The sequence below is a fragment of the Anneissia japonica genome, unplaced genomic scaffold (genome assembly GCF_011630105.1).
Source record: "Anneissia japonica isolate Jap-2015-1 unplaced genomic scaffold, ASM1163010v1 scaffold11779_len1430905_cov172, whole genome shotgun sequence".
In the NCBI taxonomy this organism is placed as follows: Eukaryota; Metazoa; Echinodermata; class Crinoidea; order Comatulida; family Comatulidae; genus Anneissia; species Anneissia japonica.
In genome coordinates this window covers 531,964-551,803 of record NW_022740041.1, presented here as the reverse complement: position 1 = coordinate 551,803, position 19,840 = coordinate 531,964, and the positions used below count along the sequence as shown (strand labels likewise).

The 19,840-nt window shown below is 31.9% G+C and overlaps 1 protein-coding gene across 1 annotated transcript in view; it reads left to right on the top strand.

The window, feature by feature from the left end:
* The window catches only part of LOC117118164, an 89,737-nt gene that overhangs the window by 63,859 nt on the left and 6,038 nt on the right, over positions 1-19,840 (top strand). Inside the window, exons 15-21 of the mRNA XM_033262679.1 lie at positions 2,820-3,191; positions 4,847-4,909; positions 10,542-10,616; positions 10,799-10,912; positions 11,297-11,353; positions 11,776-12,306; positions 17,035-17,071. Of these exons, the coding sequence (XP_033118570.1) occupies positions 2,820-3,191; positions 4,847-4,909; positions 10,542-10,616; positions 10,799-10,912; positions 11,297-11,353; positions 11,776-12,306; positions 17,035-17,071 (1,249 nt within the window). The remainder of the gene's footprint in view (positions 1-2,819; positions 3,192-4,846; positions 4,910-10,541; positions 10,617-10,798; positions 10,913-11,296; positions 11,354-11,775; positions 12,307-17,034; positions 17,072-19,840) is intronic.

The window sequence follows — 19,840 nt, the reverse complement described above, 5'->3', positions numbered from 1 at the left end:
GCCCTTGGCAGCTATCAAATAGCCTATCGCCGTTTTAAACTCACGCCACTGCGTAGGCAGAGTGGTGGGCTCCGCATCTAAATCTAACCTTGGCAAATCTTCACTAAACGTCGTAGAAACAGCCATATTTCTTCTGTTCTATACACCGGCGTTTATCTATATATATCCAGGTTTATCCTCGTCGCCAATGTTATGTCTCTCATTCACTCACTGAGACAAATGAACAACAAAGCCACATCTAAGTAATCCAAACCGGTTGTCTTTATTATCCTCCATATTCAACAACCATCACAACCAAAGATACTAGTTCTGCTCTTACAATAATAGAGGGCGATATACAACTTTGAGTACACTACACTAGACACTGTTGCCTATCCAAATAAGGTTGTTTTGACTCCCAATCCCTAATATTAATTGTGGTCTAAAAGTACATTTTGGGCCACACTAAACACTCTCCGTAAACCTAAGGGAGTTTTTATTCCAGGCCGCTGACCGAGACTTCATCAGCCCCTTTGCTCAGACCCTTCCGTACATACTTCTTATTAAAGGCTGTCTACCCTATTAAAAAATTAAATAGCTCATTTAAAACGATCAAAAACAGATGGAAGTGAAAAATAGTTTTCACTGATTTACACACAGTTTCTACAAAAAATCCTTAAATTTTACAAGCCAATAGATCATGCAAAAGAATTTAGCAAATGCGCTCACTGTTTTTATCACCCTTTATCAAGTTCTACCATCCAATAGCCAGATTTTGCATCTAATAGGGTAAAGTATGTGGAATTTGATAGTTCTGGCATGATATCTTCTATGGTGTTACATTGGATTGCTTTATTTAAATCCTTTAGATCCAGCCAAAGGCTAAGGTTTCCATTAGACTTCACAACTGGTAACTATAGAGTTGATCCATTCAGTTTGTTCATGCACCGGTTTAATCACACCCTTGTCACAAACTCTTTTTCGTATGCTGCTTTTAAGCTTACTGGTACTGACCTTGGTGCATGCTGGACTGGTGTGTAGTCTGGTTTTAAGTTGATATGATAAGGCTTCCCTGGCAATGTACCTATTCCTTTAATTAATACATCACTGTATTCATTTAGGATGTATTGTTTGGCAACTGGCAGTTGATGTTGTTTACCATTAAGTTCAATGGTGGCATTGTTGATGGTTTTGATTTGTGGTTTGATGGGTTGCTTATCATTAAACGATTGACTACTTAGTGCTTATTGCCAGAGCTCTGGTTCCACTTATAAATGAGTTGGTCTTTTGGAAAGTCACTTATCCAAGAGCGTGTTCTGTTTCTCTTCCAAGGATAATATGTCCTTTTGTGTCATTTACTTGAAAAGTAGATTTCAACGACTTTTTGTTGCCTTCATGCAACATCATTGTGCAGTATCTTTACTGGTGTGTAACCGTATCCATTTCTTTGAACGTTTGTTCAAGCTTTTTATGCTTGAGTTCAATTTAAGTGGTACAACATTGCATCTTGCAGTCAACCTCACAATTACTAGGCTGCTCGCATTTTGACAACCACAAAGGTCGAATGTATTGGTACCATTATTGTCGACACCTGACCGCATCATTCAGATTTGCCTCTTGCATATTGTTGACCCTTGTTCAGTGCATATTTGGACGATACCTCACTGTTTAATTACTAATAATATAGCGTCTCTTAATGTTCTGTTTTATGTATCAGAATGGAAATTATATTGTTGCCTATTAATCGTGCTTTACTGATGAAATCTTTGAGGCTCAAACTGCCTTGTTTTAGATATTTTTATTCATATGCTGCCAATTTGTTGGACCTGGGCTTGCAGTACTCCTAAAACATTAAAAATATAATTTTCCGATTCTAAGTGTGCGTTTGTTGGATTTAGAACATTAATTAACATGCCTACCTGACTGACCAGACCAGAGCTGAATATTCGTAGTTGCCACATATTTTTTCTGTGGTCCTTTTAGTATCAATTGAACTTCTTGCTTCCATAAGCGAAATCTTTGGTGGAGTCCAGTATCATGTGTCAGTCCATTTTTGGGCCTTTGTTTACTGCCTCCATTTTACTTGCTTTAAAACCAAAAAAAATTCTCAAATACTAAATCAAGTTTCTAATAAGTTTGAGACTTCTGACACCATGTAATATTTTTCTAATATGATAATCGCTGATTGAGTAGAAAACACTATAAAATTTACTTATATTACAACTATATTAATATTGAATACACAAGTTGAACAGGTTGTAGATGTAATGCTATACTAGCTGGGATATAATTGTCTAAATAGGTAAGGTTTGGTACCTAACATTATAATTTGCTGTGTCACATAACCACAGGTATTATTCTAGGATAAAGTTAAAGTGTAGTTAGCTTAATGCTAGTTCTGCTATGGAAGTGGGTGTATTGTACAATATAATATCAGCCATCCCCCACCACTTAATCCATAGTCTCATACTAAAGCCACTTAATTGATACAGTGAGCTACACTCGGAGCCAGACTCTTGTTAACAGTGTTAGAGTGCTGCATGAGCCGGATCAAAATCTTTGGCAGACCACAGTGGGCCTGTGGGCCGGGGTTTGAATAACGGGGTTAAACACTTCTATATGTTAGAACTGTCATATTTTGTATACAGGCTATCATGTGTTATATGTAAAATAGAATGTAAAATACTAAATAATCGCATTGCTGTGGGAAATAAAGGCTAATGTTGGTTGAGATACAACATTGATATAACTGTTTTCTATTGCAGCATATTTTAATAAAACAATTATGTATCTTATGAATGTATGTGGTTTAAATATATTCTAATTTTTTTAAATTTAAGGTGTAAACTTGAAAGTTAGCTGCAAGAATCCACACTCTGCAAAATATAAGGAAATTAAAAGGGTACTACATGAGCATGTACAGGAATTTCGAGATCGCCATAACGAACTTCATAAACAATTAACTGAATATTTCCAAAAGAAGGGACTTACGTTCAATGGAATTACAGTAGGATGTATCCTATTGCACTTATCTACACATTATCCTAGAGCAGTAAGGTGTTTATCAGATGTTAATGTACAAAAAGACATTATGAAAATGCTTGCAGACATTTTACTAACAGAAGATCTTGTGGAAGAATTTCTTCAGGAATGGTTGATTCATATTGACATGGAGAAATATGATGTGGCTTGTGTTGAACTGGAACCAAACTGTAAGGAATTTAATTTATGTATTTAAGATAGCAATTTATAATGTCATGATAATGTGTACATTATTATACTAGAAGACTTTACGAAAGATTACAACTCAAACTGTGTCAAAATCTTCACAAATTCATTTAATCCCATACATTTTACAGTGGGCCCAACATATTCGCCACATGAAATCGCAAGCACTATCTTGTTTAGTCGTTTACAGTCATATGTGCATTTCAACATTCAACTAATATAAATCTTTGAGCATAACCTCATCTAATGTCAACTCTATGACACAACCTTAAATTTAAACATACATCACATTGGAAACGTACAATCATCATTTCCATAGTCATATTTATCAGCATAAATGTCGCATCTCGTGCAGCAAAACATGAGTTCCAACATAGGCAGTAATTCCCACTCCTATAGGTTCTAAGCTTCGTAAGCATCGGAAAGAGCGAGTCGCCGTAGAACCAATTGTATCAACCAGTTTCCTAGTCAAATTCCAATCCCCACCTCGAGAGCTACGAGATCTATAAGCAACCAAATCTAACCCACGAATAAAACCAAAATCATCAAATTACATTTCCAAAGAAGCATATATAGATTGTATAATAATAACTTACATGTAGCAATTTTATGACGCATTTCCCATCATAAGCTAACGCTGGGTAAACTATGTTCCCCTCTAACAGAGGCAACGTCTTAGCCTAGCATAGAATTACTAAGGTGTGTCCATCAAACAACACAGTGAAAACCATGTAGTGAAGACGCACAGTATTCTACTAAACAACTGAATGTAAATTAGCTGAATGTACTCCAATAATGAACAATAGCACTGTAACTACTACTGAGCAATAATAATCATAATAGTACATGTAATAATAATATCAGTACAATGTATTACATTAACATTATTAATAATAATAATAATAGTAGTAAAAGTAATAATTAATAATAATAATAATAATAATAATAATAATAATAGTAATAATAATTATTTATTTATTTTAACAAAACCCAAGATAAACAAAAACCACAAGTGTAAGAGACCAATTCCCAACAATTCCCAACATGTAATTTTTCTTTCTGCACATTAGACTACTATACATACATGCATGCATACATACATGGGCCTATATTACAAATTTATAAATTGACTTTTCATGAAGATTACAGCAAGTAAAACGTTGGCTACTATCAGTAGCTCATGCTGTATCTTTCTTCTCCTAAGAGTTCACTTTGTTATTAGACTAATTCTATGCTGTATGTGTTTGTATGACTCTTTTTTCATAAACTTACAAACTTTTTATATAAACATGTTTGAATAAACTGTCTTTAACTGAAGTAATTTAAGCCATCACTCTACACCAAAACTACAGTACCATTAGACTAATTCTATGCTGTATGTGTTACTTTTTATATAAACATGTTTGAATAAACTGTCTTTAACTGAAGTAATTTAAGCCATCACTCTACACCAAAACTACAGTACCATGATGTTTCATTTAGAAATTTGATTGGCTATTAGCGCTTTACAGAAGTACATTCTCATAAGTATCTGATTAGTATTACTACCGTATAATTAGTTGTATTTTTAATCAGCATTTCTATGTTTTTGTACATGCCATTGAAACAATTATTCCCTGCCCCGTCTTTATCTTTAAAGATTCACAGAAACCTATAACAGGTGAGAGTGGACAAACTATATCGGAGATGGAAATGAATCCAGGTACTTATTTACAATTTAATTTTCTTTGTGCAATTAGTTAATAGAAACATTGACTTCCAATCAACTGTTTTAGAATTCATGAGTTTTTGTTTTTTGTAAGCACTGAATGCATTGATATCTTGCTTACTTCTTGATTGACATTCGACTATAGAAAAGTATTTAGCTATGAAGAAAACTATGTGATTTAGACAACCTGTTAGATCGAGTGGTTTTATGCCATCGTATTTGTGGACTAAACATTTGCTATCACAGGCTTATACAATATCTCAAGATATTTGTCTGTAATTAGTATTGGGGAGAAAGCTTTATTATTGTAAATTAAAAGTGTGAAATGTTTTTTTGGGTAAAATTGATGGGGAAATTAATGAAATTTATGTTTTTGGAGTATCCAACGTTTTAAATGTAGGCCGATTTACTTAGGAAACCTTGTTGTTCAATTAATCTTACTAATACTGCATATTATGCATATTTGGCTTCACTCTATGACGGATGGTTCAACAGAATTTATAACCAAACTCCAGGCAGCGGCGTTACTACCCAGGTGCAGCAGGTTCGTCAAACCTGGGCCCCCGATCTATAAGGGCATCACCACCTTATAAAAAACCTAATAAAGCAATGCATAAAAAAATACAAATCTAGATAGATAGTATTTCTTTATATACTGCACATTATAAGTTAAAATTGCCTACTAGTGTCGTAACTCCACAGGTTCAGGCAGTTCATTGAAACTTTGCCCCAAATCTCCAGAGCCACCTTATAGAAAAAAAATCTAATAAAGCAATACATAGAAAAATATTGATTATTAATATTTATCTTTATATTCAATACTGAATTTTATCATTTAAAATTGTTAATTTAACTTCAAAATAATCAATTATACATTCCATGGCCCATTTGCCCAGTGGTAAAAATTGTCACTCAAACGCTGATAATCATCGTGATGGATGAAAATCCACAGTGAAACAGATCGTCATCTATGCATTCAAGAAAACCTGACCGCCAATATAAGTTATCAACAAATATCGCTTGTCAGCGAATCTGGCCTTTCTTTTTCGACTAATGTAAAGACTTTATCATTGATGATTGCTACTAAAAACGTTGGTCCCTGTAAACTGACCAAAACACTTCAGAGCTCATTAATTCCAGCTTGGATTCGCTTAACTTTAGTCTGCATTAGTCATAGTGTACTTATGTGGTGTGAAACTTACGCTTTCATGCCCAGTGGCGGATTCAAGGAAGGGTAGGCAGCATACTGTAAGAGCGCCATTTCTGACCATCTAGAGGTGCCATAATCAACAATTTTCTTACTTAAGCCCCAACCATGGAAGAGGTAGTGTAGATCCTCCATCTGTGAAAGTTGCTCTCCGGGCCCCCTTTATTTAAATTCCTTTTTCCGCCGCTGTCCTACCTCAAGCTTTTTTTTTTTGTGAAATTTCATACTTTTTCCAGTAATTCACAATAAAAATTGCAGTTTCATGTGTAAATGTTTGCTTGAATTTAGATTGCTCAAACGATATTTTTCATTATTGCTGTTCATTTGTTGTCGACATAATATTAGCAAATGGTGGCTAAATAACAGGTTTCCTAATTTTCAAATTAAGACAATTTCTGTGTTTGAAGGTGCCTTTTCCAGACATCTTGGGGTGCTCTATATTAACCAAATCCGCACCTCGCCCCAACCAATGTGGGTTGATGTAGCTATGGAATTTCAAGCCAGCAGCTATGATAATGTCTCCATCACTCATTCATTCCATCTTCATTATTGTCATCGTCATCATCACTACCTTGTCATCCTAAAATTATTTCATATTTTTTCTTGTTATCTAAATGAAAAAAAAAAAAAAAAAAAACATTCTAGGACAACTGTAAAATGATCCTCATTCAAACAACGCTCACCTGTCTCCCTCATACACCATTAAAAAGATAAACCCCTAGAAGTGTTTAGTGCTCTCTATTAGCTATAATTTTCGATCTTTCATCTATCTGCCAATATTTGACTAAATAATTAAAACTGCTTATAAAATAATCAGTATAGACCTACCAAAAGCAAACACATACATGAGGCTTAATGATTTATTTTAAAACAATTCAATTGATAGTACATCACCATAGCTGAATTAATTCGACAAAAGAAAAGCGTACCAGATTGTCCTATACTCCAAATTCAAAAGGTAATAATCTACTGTAATTTAGTTTCTTCTGTAGATTTTATTGTATTGTGGAGCCCTTTGGAAGGGCAGTGATTTCACTGATTTTTCTACTCTATTGAGAGGAAATGGAGATAAACTATACGGAGATACCAATGCTGGTTTTTATCAACCCAAACGCTAAATATAATAATTATGACCAGTTTATAGATTTTTTTCTCTTTAAATGATCATAGTTACAATATTGGTAATTTTACTTTTACCATCATGTAAACAAGTAGGCCAACATACATTAGCGAGACATAACGTTGGCGAGAGTTAACTATCACTTCTCTTCAAATTAAAAACAATGCTTGTTTAATTAAGTTAATAATATTTTTGCAACTTAAATTTGCTGGTTGTGTTCAGCAGCTCAGATTGGTTTCCTTACTATTCTTACACTCTGTTGCTGAGAGCTTTTGGTGATGCTGATTATTCTTCCTGATTGTGCCGGGGACTGTCACGCAGGACCACGATTGCACTGAAAAAATTGCTGTGACATTGTAGCAATTTTTAAGGAAACCAGACATTAACTAGGTATTTTCTCTGCGGTAGGATTGGATTCGCAACAGCACGATATTTTTTGGCTTCAATATAGACAATAGGGTTAAACATACATACGATTATCATCACTGTTTCCTTAACATTAGATGTTCAACCTTGTGGTATAACAGTTTTCATGAAGATTAACATTACGATTAAATAAATATCGTGAATAAACTCTTATGAGAATTTCTTATGGTCTGCTGTAATACTAATAATGACTGGAACCATGTCCCAAAGACATAAAAGCATAGACATTTGATTCTTCGGTGCATCTCATTTGGCAAAAATTCAAACCTTATGTAGAGTTGTTACAACTGTTAATGTAAAAAGTATGTATAATATTTAAAAAAATTAGTTAAAAAATGGTCAATGCATAACGTAAAAAAAATTTGACGCTTGATGTAAAAAAATAATAAAAACGCGATCTTGATGCATAATGGAAACGAAAAAACTATGATTTGTTAAGCTTATTGCACAAAAACCTCACTTTTCTATCCAAATACTTTGGTTCTTTCCCCAAAAAGAAAATAACTTGGGTCTTTTTATCCTTAAAAAGAAAACAGGTTTCTATTTTAAACCTTGTCTAAAGGCCACACGTTTTCACACACTCCCAGCATAAGGATTTGGAAAAAGTTTACATCCTGTTTTTATTTTGTTTGTTTGTTTTTTTTGTTTTTTCGTTCCTAAAGAACAAGTATAGTAATTCACAAGGATACATGGTACAAAATCGTAAGTTTCGAATAAAAACAAACTATGTTTTTTGCGGAATACCAGGGCTTTTGTGGGGAATACCAGGACTTTGTGTTTCAAGCCAAAATAAAATTCAATAATTCCCTATGAAATTTCTCCAAAAGTCAAAGCCAAAAGTCACTATGATTAACCAAATTTATTCAAATTTCCTAATTAACCAATATTGTGGTTTTATGTAATTAATACACAGAATATTGTTTGGGGGGTAATTTTGTGGAATTTTGAAGAGAAATAAGTATGAACCACATCATCTATCCAAATGTCTAATATTCTCATTTGTTTTTTCCACGTTACAAACAATCTTTCGTAATATTGAAACCTGCGTTTATCCTTAGTTTAAAGTAGGTGTACATGTTGCTTTCTTGGTTTAATACATCAATCATTATGACTTGCGTGTTTCTATTGTTTTCATCATGCTTTTCCCTATAATTATGAATTTTAGCAACATCAATGGGCGTGGAGTTACATTTAGTAGTAGTTTCCAATTTGTCCAGGAAACTGAGATACAGGTGAACCGTTAAGTCACACTTACTACAACCGACAGGCAGGCAGGTACCCGGTCCATTGATGGCAATAGTAGCTTAAAGTTAAATGGGTCTGAGAAAGGGAGAAGACGTTTTTACATTATGCATTAATAGGTTTTTACATTATGCTTAGAAAATGTTTTTACATTATGCGTCAAAGGTTTTTACATTATGTGTTAGCAAAATTTTGTACATTATGCATTGATTTTTACATTATGCATTATTTTTTTACATTAAACCCTTTTTACATTATGCGTTTACCTTTTTACATTATGCATTGTTTTTACATTATCAGTTGTTGTTGTTGTTGTATTTTTACAATTGAGCAAAATTCGGTGATAGAAAATAATCCAGGGACATTTATACATGATTGCCAAGCACTTACTTGATTCTTTTTTTTTTTTTTTTTTTTTTTTTTTTTTTTTTTTTTTTTTTTTTTTTTTTTTAGCTATTAATTTATTGAAACTTCCCATTACTTCCCATTAAAGGCTTACTATTAATTTTCCACGATTTTTCAGATTACGCCGACTTTACAAGACTAAATGAAATAAATTAAATAATAAATAAATAATACATTTTAGTGTGGGGTTTAGTTCGGATGGTGGTGTTTTTTTGTAGCAGAGGGAAGTGGATAGAGTGGTCGTTGGAAATTAGGGATATATTTTAGAAGAATTATGTGATAGAAAGGGTTTGCAGTGGGCGGAGATACTTTCTACTGAGTGCTCTTCTTTTATTATTGTTATAGGCTTTACCCAACAGTAGCAGGAAAAGCCATTGTTTTTTTATTTTGATTTTTTTTTTTTTTTTACTTTTTTCTTGCTTACCTTTTTCTTATCTTTTTGCCCTGCGTTTTTCTAGTCCACATTTCGGTCACTTCCCATGCTTGGAACTTTTCCATGCTTTGCATATATATCTAAGATGTGCCTCCTAATATTTAGTGTCAATCTAGGGTGGGGTGTGCATGTGAGGTCCTATTGAAGTGATTTAAGGGCAAAAAGTCTACACTAGGTATGTCAAAAACAGACAAACTGACCTGAATTAAACTTTATGGAAAGTTTAACCTAGTTACAAGAAAGAAATTTTTGTGTTCGAGACGATCCAGTTAAGGGTATAAATTTGAGGGTCATTTTAATTTTTAAGGTCCCAGACTTAAATATCTCTTTAAAAAAATCAATTGGTATAATTGGAACTTTGTATAACAGTTTATCAAGGTCTAGTGAAGAAATGATTTCATTTTTGTGACAATCCGAAGTAATGTGTGGTTCTAAGTATCATTCAAAGAAAGAAGTCCTAGACCAGATATTTTGAAAACGGATCAACTGATTTGAATGAAATCCAAATTAAAAAGGAAGAAATGATTATGCATTGGGACGATCCACTTTAGGGTGTAAATTTCGAGGGGCATTTAAATTTCTGAGGTTCCAGACCTAAATATATTTTTAAAATGGGTCTCGATGAAACTTTTTGTAATAGTTTGTCAAGATCTAGAAAAGAAATGATTAAATTTTTGTGGCGATCCAAAGTAGGGTGTGTATATGATCACCATTCAAAGGAAAACATCCCAGACTAGATACAGAAACGGTTCTTCTGATCCAAATGAATTTTTTTGGGAATTTTTTTTTAAAGCAGTTGACGATGCGGCCAGCCTGTATGCAGCGAGGGAATTTGAAAGTGGAAGCATGGATGGAAGAATCTTAAATGGTGAGAGTCAGAAAAACACTTTTTGTTTAAATTCTTGTAATTAGTATTATAATTTAGACATTTATGAAAATTATCTCATAGAATTCATACTGTATGCATAAAAAAATACAAAAAAATCAGTACAATTGTTATCCTAGCAATTAGATTAGTAGTAGATCTATATTTCTACAATTGTCTAACAGATAGTGAAGATGCCTGTAAAGATGAACTAGAACATGAAACAATGAAAGGAAAAATCAAACATAAAAGAACAAAAGAAATTATGAGGAAAATGTCAGTTGAGCGATCAAATCAAGGTATGTTATATTTTGTAGCATAATTTTACAATAAGTTAGTACTCAACATGTATGTTTGCATGTTTGTGGATTTGATTCTGGGTGGTACTGTGTGAAAAATACATTTATTTTTGCATTTAAAATAAATGCTGTAAAAATTCCACCTGTCTTAAAAATGTTAGTTTTATCACCAAACTACAGCTTCACATACTTTCATAGGTCTAAAGTTTCCTTCGAGTTGCGAGAGTCACTGCAGAACTCTCCTCTCCTGCGAACAAGGAAACAATCTTCCAAAAAGTAACCCAGCTCCTGCAAATTCATGATATTTGCATGATTTTACTATGTATTACCAGAATTCAGGGGCTATATTAATAGGCCTATAATATTTCTACAATTTTCTAACAGACAGTGAAGATGCCCATGAAGATGAACCAGTCAAGTCAATAAGGCAGTCAAATCAAGGTACAGTATGTGTTACATTTTGTAGCATAACTGTACAATAAGTTAGTACTCAACAATACATGTTTGTGTGTTTTGGTTTGATTTTGGGTGGTACTGTATGAATAATTCATTTTTTTTTTGTTCATTTAAAATAAATGCTGTAAAAAGTCCACCTTTCCTAAAAACGTTTAATAAATATAATTTGTATTTGTATTTGTATTATTGATCGTCGTCCTCCACATACTCCCATAACAACATATTGAGTAACAAAAGCCCTTCCTGCCGCAATCTTGACTATCGCCCAATTAAAAGATTTTAAAATTTTTGAACATCATTTGTTTGTGATAATTGTGAGTGTAATAAAATTTCTGCATATTGTCATATAATTATTGGTTTCATCACGGTTGAAATTGATATGTTCATTATTATTACATTATTTCCAGCAATCTCCGAGGATGATTACTATGGGTTATTGCATGATATATCAGAATGGTATGATAGAATTGACTCCATCAGTATGCTGAAAGTATTGTACAGAGATTTTGTGACTGATGTTCATACCGTACTAGATGAAGCTAATAAGATGCGTGACTTGCTGGACAACTTGCATACTTCTGGGAATCTGAGTCCAACAGATCTTAGTATTCTGTATGACACCATAAATATAACTAAACAATTTGAATTCAAACCAATGAATGAGGGTCTGCTTCCATTTTTCCAGAATGTTAGGAATTTAACAGTATCAAAATTCACATCGCACAGGCAAAACCTTGTAAAACTAGGAATGACATTGAATGAAGTGGATGTAGCAACACTGGATAGTCAGTTTAACACACCACTAAAGAAATATGAAGACAGCTGGCATTTGATAAGGGATCTAGAGCACAGAAGAGTAATCAGTGAAGAAAATATGAAAGTATTCATTGAAAGGTTGACGAAACTCCAACTCTTTTCAGCTCTCGAAGCTCTAGAAGGTAAACTTAATTTGGGATCTGTGACATTTTTAAACACTTTACAGACTAACAACTTCATTGAAAATATACACAAGCTTTTGTTCATGCTGTGAACTTCTTCATAGTTGTTGCATGACAATTATATTTTATCTATTCCACTCAAAAACTGAAAATAATTACCTATGGAGATTTTATTTAAAAAGTAAGAATCTGGAATTGTTTATATGTCTTCTTAAAATTTTACTGAACATACAGATAATGTTATTTTGTTCTACAGGTATCATAGACCCTAGAAACTTAAAAATATTCCTAGCTAGGGCGCAATGTCCTGCCCTGCTCTGTCATACCCTTTGGTTTGATTTTGGGTGGTACTGTATGAATAATTCATTTTTTTTTTGTTCATTTAAAATAAATGCTGTAAAAAGTCCACCTTTCCTAAAACTGTCTCTTAAACACATCTAGATGTGTATAAGAGACAGATATTAATAGGCCTATATTATTTCTACAATTTTCTAACAGACAGTGAAGATGCCCATGAAGATAAACCAATCAAGTTCATAAGGCTGTCAAATCAAGGTACAGTATGTGTTACATTTTGTAGCATAACTGTACAATAAGTTAGTACTCAACAATACATGTTTGTGTGTTTTGGTTTGATTTTGGGTGGTACTGTATGAATAATTCATTTTTTTTTGTTCATTTAAAATAAATGCTGTAAAAAGTCCACCTTTCCTAAAAACGTTTAATAAATATAATTTGTATTTGTATTTGTATTATTGATCGTCGTCCTCCACATACTCCCATAACAACATATTGAGTAACAAAAGCCCTTCCTGCCGCAATCTTGACTATCGCCCAATCTAAAGATTTTAAATTTATGAACATCATTGGTCAAAGGTCAAGGTCACGCGACTTGATCTATATAATGCCTGTCTCTTATACACATCTAGATGTGTATAAGAGACAGATCCACTTTAGGGTGTAAATTTCGAGGGTCATTTAAATTTCTGAGGTTCCAGACATAAACATCTTTTTAAAATGGGTCTTGATGAAACTTTCTGTAATAGTTATTCAAGATCTAGTAAAGAAATAATTAAATTTTTGTGGCGATCCAAAGTAGGGTGTGTATATGATCACCATTTAAAGGGAAACGTCCCAGACTAGATACAGAAACGGTTCTTCTGATCCGAATGAAATTTTTTTGGAATTTTTTTTTAAAGCAGTTGACGATGCGGCCATCCTGTATTCAGCGAGGGAATTTGAAAGTGGAAGCATGGATGGAAGAATCTTAAATGGTGAGAGTCAGAAAAACACTTTTTGTTTAAATTCTTGTAATATTAGTATTATAATTTAGACATTTATGAAAATTATCTCATAGAATTCATACTGTATACATAAAAAAATACAAAAAATTCAGTACAATTGTTATCCTAGCAATTAGATTAGTAGTAGATCTATATTTCTACAATTGTCTAACAGATAGTGAAGATGCCTGTGAAGATGAACTAGAACATGAAACAATGAAAGGAAAAATCAAACATAAAAGAACAAAAGAAATTATGAGGAACAACATGCAAAATATTGGGCGATTTGAAGGGGGTCGGGCAAAACAGTGTGTTGGATTCATATGGAATGACTCAATATCATATTGTTACAAATTTTTAGACAAAATGAACTATTATTTATATTATATTATGAGTTCCATTGATTGTAAACATTATTAAGAATAGACAAAGCAAAGTTATCAATATTTGTCCCACAGTATTTGAGCTTGACTTTTAGTTTGATGTAGGTAAATATTTTTCTATTAAATTTTAATAGTATATGTTTTAATTACAAATTTAATTGAAAAAAGTTAATGTAAGTTGCTTTTGTTTGCAGATTCAAATTACGGACATTATAGAGAAGGGAATAAAGGTAGTACATTTCCAGGTCAGAGAAACAATGCCAAGTTTGTTGCAGTGGATTATACAGATGGTCAGTGTTACTCATGTTACCTACATTTATAATTAATATTCTTGACATATTTTGCTTTTAAAATAAATATTTTATTTTATATTCACTTTATCTATTTATTTAGGCACTTGCATTTCAGTTTTAACACGTGATGCTTTACATCAGCTAGGTTTCTCTGTGAAGGTTTAAGTGGAGAATTGATTTGTATTTACCATAAGAAAATATCCTGGTATATTGACCCATGACCCTGGAATTAGGAACCAAACTATCACCAAACTACAGCTTCACATACTTTCATGGGTCTAAAGTTTCCTTCGAGTTGCGAGAGTCACTGCAGAATTCAGGACGACGTCTCGCTCTCCTGCGAACAAGGAAACAATCTTCCAAAAAGTAACCCAGCTCCTGCAAATTCATGATATTTGCATGATTTTATTATGTATTACCAGAAATCAGGGGCTATATTAATAGGCCTATATTATTTCTACAATTTTCTAACAGACAGTGAAGATGCCCATGAAGATAAAACAATCAAGTTCATAAGGCTGTCAAATCAAGGTACAGTATGTGTTACATTTTGTAGCATAACTGTACAATAAGTTAGTACTCAACAATACATGTTTGTGTGTTTTGGTTTGATTTTGGGTGGTACTGTATGAATAATTCATTTTTTTTTTGTTCACTTAAAATAAATGCTGTAAAAAGTCCACCTTTCCTAAAAACATTTAATAAATATAATTTGTATATTATTGATCGTCGTCCTCCACATACTCCCATAACAACATATTGAGTAACAAAAGCCCTTCCTGCCGCAATCTTGACTATCGCCCAATCTAAAGATTTTAAATTTATGAACATCATTGGTCAAAGGTCAAGGTCACGCGACTTGATCTATATAATGCTTACTAGTCCTGACATCATCGAGTTGCATATCATTGGAAAGAGAATCTTCTTCTCTATCCATCTCCAATATGTTGAGTTTCAAGAGAGATATCAGCAGTTGTCTGTCAGAAAGTGAGTTTTTTAGCCAAATCTCATGAAAATTTTGAATTGCTCTAACTCATCAGAAAATGCTGGCGCGGAGCCAAACATTTCACTGTGGGGTTATCTCAGGTAGAACCCCAACATGCAAAATATTGGGCGATTTGAAGGGGGTCGGGCAAAACAGTGTGTTGGATTCATATGGAATGACTCAATATCATATTGTTACAAATTTTTAGACAAAATGAACTATTATTTATATTATATTATGAGTTCCATTGATTGTAAACATTATTAAGAATAGACAAAGCAAAGTTATCAATATTTGTCCCACAGTATTTGAGCTTGACTTTTAGTTTGATGTAGGTAAATATTTTTCTATTAAATTTTAATAGTATATGTTTTAATTACAAATTTAATTGAAAAAATTAATGTAAGTTGCTTTTGTTTGCAAATTCAAATTACGGCCATTATAGAGAAGCGAATAAAGGTAGTACATTTCTAGGTCAGAGAAACAATGCCAAGTTTGTTGCAGTGGATTATACAGATGGTCAGTGTTACTCATGTTACCTACACTTCTTTTTTCTTTTTTTAATAACAACCAGTAAAATTTTGCCAAGGCTCAGTATTCTTATTTTTTGGTCGATTTCAGGCTCAAAGTGTTCTTCTTTTGTTCTTATTTCACACAATCATCAAATATATAAAGTTATTATTGTACAGCAGTTTACACTGTACTGGTGGTATGTAGGTAAAAGTGGCGTCAGAAAATATGGCCCCAAATGACAGGTTTACCTCAGCCTCAATTTGTTCTTATTTTGTTCTTAGCCTCAGTGTTCTTAGAAAATGTGTTTTTATTTTTTAATAAAAGTGTGTTTGATTTTTCTGGATTAATGTTTTTATCACACCAAAGAACAATATTTTGTGCCTCCTATCATGAAAATATCTTAAATAAAGTTGGCCGTTAGAAGCAAAACTAAATTATTTCGAATGCCTTTGAAAAATCAGGTATGGTTTTTATTACCAACATATTTATGATGGTCAGAATTATTGTATTAATCATTTTATTTTCATTGACCGACCTTATAGAATCAACAGTGGTATCATTATCACTACATTATCATTATATACACTAAACTTTACCATGATGATGATGATCATCATCATCATCATAATCATAAATCACTACTGCCTTCTTCACCACCACCACCATCATCATAGTACTATCACTATTTCATCAGAGAGGTTATAATTTCCCACACAACAAAAAGCTGAGAAAAGCTTATACCGTGACTGGATCTTTGTCACTATTTATTTATTTATTATATTTTTTTTTTTTTTTAAGTAAAAAAAAAAAAAAAAAGTAATACTAAATCAGAATCTCCAATATATTTGTTAGCAAAAACTAAATTTTAAAGGTTTTTTTTTCATATTTTATTTGGAAGTATTTTCTATTTTTGGAGTGGACCAATACTTGGAAATGAGACCAGCACTCATGACAGTAAATTATCATTTTACAAAAGCAGTAGTGAAAGCAGTGGTATGGGTAAAGTCTTTACCAGTTACTTTTATAAGCCGATGCGACCAATTATTAGCATAATAGAAGAAAATAAAATAGAAGGTAATGCAAAATGTACTGGCCAATACACAGGAATTTTATTGGGTGGATGTGAATTTGAATTTATTCGAATAAATGCTCACTTTGAATAAGCATCATCCCAACTTCAGTTCTATTATGGCAAATACATTTAATTAAAAAGTAGCATAAGGAAAAAGCAAAACAAAGTTATTTCATGTCTTTTTTTAAATTTATATTAGGATCACCAATCATTTCAGACGTGAATCCACAAGAAAGGTAAGTACAAGAAGATGAATTGTTTGAACTGCAATCTATATCAATTATTACTTTTGCTTGCTTAAATTATTAACCTTCTTTACAATGTGCATTTTTTTTTTTTTTAATTTAGTGATTAAATTTAACTCTTCTTCGTTTGCACGTCTATGAAACATGTTGCATCTGTGCTATAATTATAAACGTACTGTTTTTCTAAAAAACAGACTGTAAAGAAAATTTTACGCTATAAGTCAATCGTAGTGCAGTCTAATTGAGTTACAATTCATATTTTGGTAATGAATTTTTAGAAACATTCCAAACTTAAGTGCCAATTAATATACTGTAAAATAATAAAACTATGTCTATTCATCAATCCAAAAATCCAGCAACGAGGGGTCTGATCTGATGGAAAAATCGGACCATCACTGAGTTTCAGATTGCTTCTAGCAATCAGTCATTACTTTTGCTTGCTTCTTGAACTGCTTACCATTCTTACGATGTGATTGAATTTAACTTTTCTTACACGTACATCTGTGCATACATGTTGAATATGTTTCTACGAAACATACTGTTTGTCTTGAACTTTAACTCCATTGATTTGCCTAATTAGCTTGCAATTAAAAATTGTATAGAGACAATTTTGGGAAATTGAGAAAGGAAAAAAATTAGTTAAGAAAGCAATTACATTAGTGGATTTTTATTTAGTATTATAACAATTATTTGCGAACGTTGTAAATGTTGAGATCACATTATGTCAGAAAATAATGTTGAAGATGTACTGTACATACAGTAATGGATTTTTGTAGTAGTATTTTGTAGTAATATTTCTTTAAATCAGCGGAAACTTTGTTTTTCTATCTATTATCCTTTTTTTTTATCTATTATCCGTGTCAAGATTTCATTCTGGTTTTATGTTTTGAAGAGTCAAGAATTTTTCATTAGCCAAAATATTTAAAATCAGATTGCACAGCACCAATTTATCAATTTTGGCCCTTATGTAATTTTAATCAATAAGCTGCACCTGATTTTTTTTATTTATTTAAGAAAGCTAGGTTATTAGCTTATTATATTTTGTGTTTATTTAAGAAAATATGTATTGTTGATTTTAGTGAAAAAAAGTAAAAAAAATTAAAAAATAATTTTAATAGCTTTTGTATGTCACCAAATATATTTAAATTAAGTCTTTCAGTGAAAGACTAGCTTCAAAATATCATTTTAGGGTAAAAATGTGTAAAATTTGTCATATTTTAGTAAAATTTGGCACTAAGTGTTCTTGTTTTTGGATGCCTTGTTTGGTTTGGTAATGGTAGAGTGTCTGATATAGATAGGCTAAGACGAGTTGTTAGACATGCTGGCAAAATCATGCAGTTAGATTTAGATTTCGACATGATATTCATGAAACGTATTAGAGGCAAAGTAGAACAAATTATGAAGAATAAAGATCATACACTATACCACTACTATAACAGGTTATCCTCTGGTAGAAGATTGTCTACAGTATATGTACAAAAACAAGCAGATACAAAAATTCAGTTGTTCCCTCCTCTATCAGGCTCTACAGTGAGTCCGTTTACAGGAATAGGGTTAAATGAACATTAGTTCTCTTAGGTTTTTAAACTTGGAAAATTGCTTTTCAATGGTTTTATTATCTTCTTCCAGAGTTAAACATCTGGAAGATCATTATATGTAAATATAAATTTTAAATCTAAATTCTTCTTTCACATTTTAATGTATTTGAATGCCATATTTTATTTTTCATTATTACTGTGTGTACAATTATTTATAATTTTAAATATGCAATGAATTGTTTCCACTCTGCTTTTCCTTTTTACAATTGGACAAAAAAACTAAATGAAATGAAATGAATGAATGAAATAAAATCTGAAATTTAGTTTTTGAAAGTATCAGACGAAAAGGTTGTTAGCTTAGTATTTTTTCGTATTTATTGAATATAACATACATTATTAAATTTAGATGAAAAAAGTAATTTAAAAAATAGTTTTTTGGTAATATTTGGGTCACAAAATTAATATAATGTGTCATCATATACATCATTCGATAGATATTTTCAATAGCTTTCGTATGACACCAAATATATTGAAATTGAATCTTCCTGTGACGGACTAGCTTAAAAATATCATTTTTTGGGGTAAAATTGTGTAAAACTTGTCATTTTTTGTCAAATTTTACCCCTTCCTCTAATTAGATTTTTCTAGATTTTTGTTGTTATTCCTCATTGAATTCTGAGTTGAAAACAATTTTTTTTCATTACAATTTTATCCGGTATACCGTCTTTAGATTGCCTAGACATATAGAATCGATGAAATTAGAGATAAAAGGTAAGCTTCCAATACTTTTCTGTGACTAAATACATTAAAATAATAAAGTATTGTATGTGTGGAAAGGGAATATGAATATGAAGGTGACTTGTACCACTTTCTACATAGTTTGTTTCACATTGTCTTTAAGTAAGTGTATATTTATCACATAATCTGCTATATCATCCTAACATTATCATTATCATCATTCCAAATTATTAATATTTTTACATTACTATATCTCATCATCAGTGAATTTATATTTACATTTGTATCCACATTCTTATATCTTGTAATTGTGTTAGTGTTATAATCACGTACATAATGAATTTTTCTATATTTTTTTTTCTTTGCATTGTAAAGAATGTAGGAAGAGGATAAGTGAACTTGCAAAAAAAATTGGTAAGAATATGTACATAATATATAAGGCCTATGTATATATGTATGAATGTATGCATAATTATATATATAT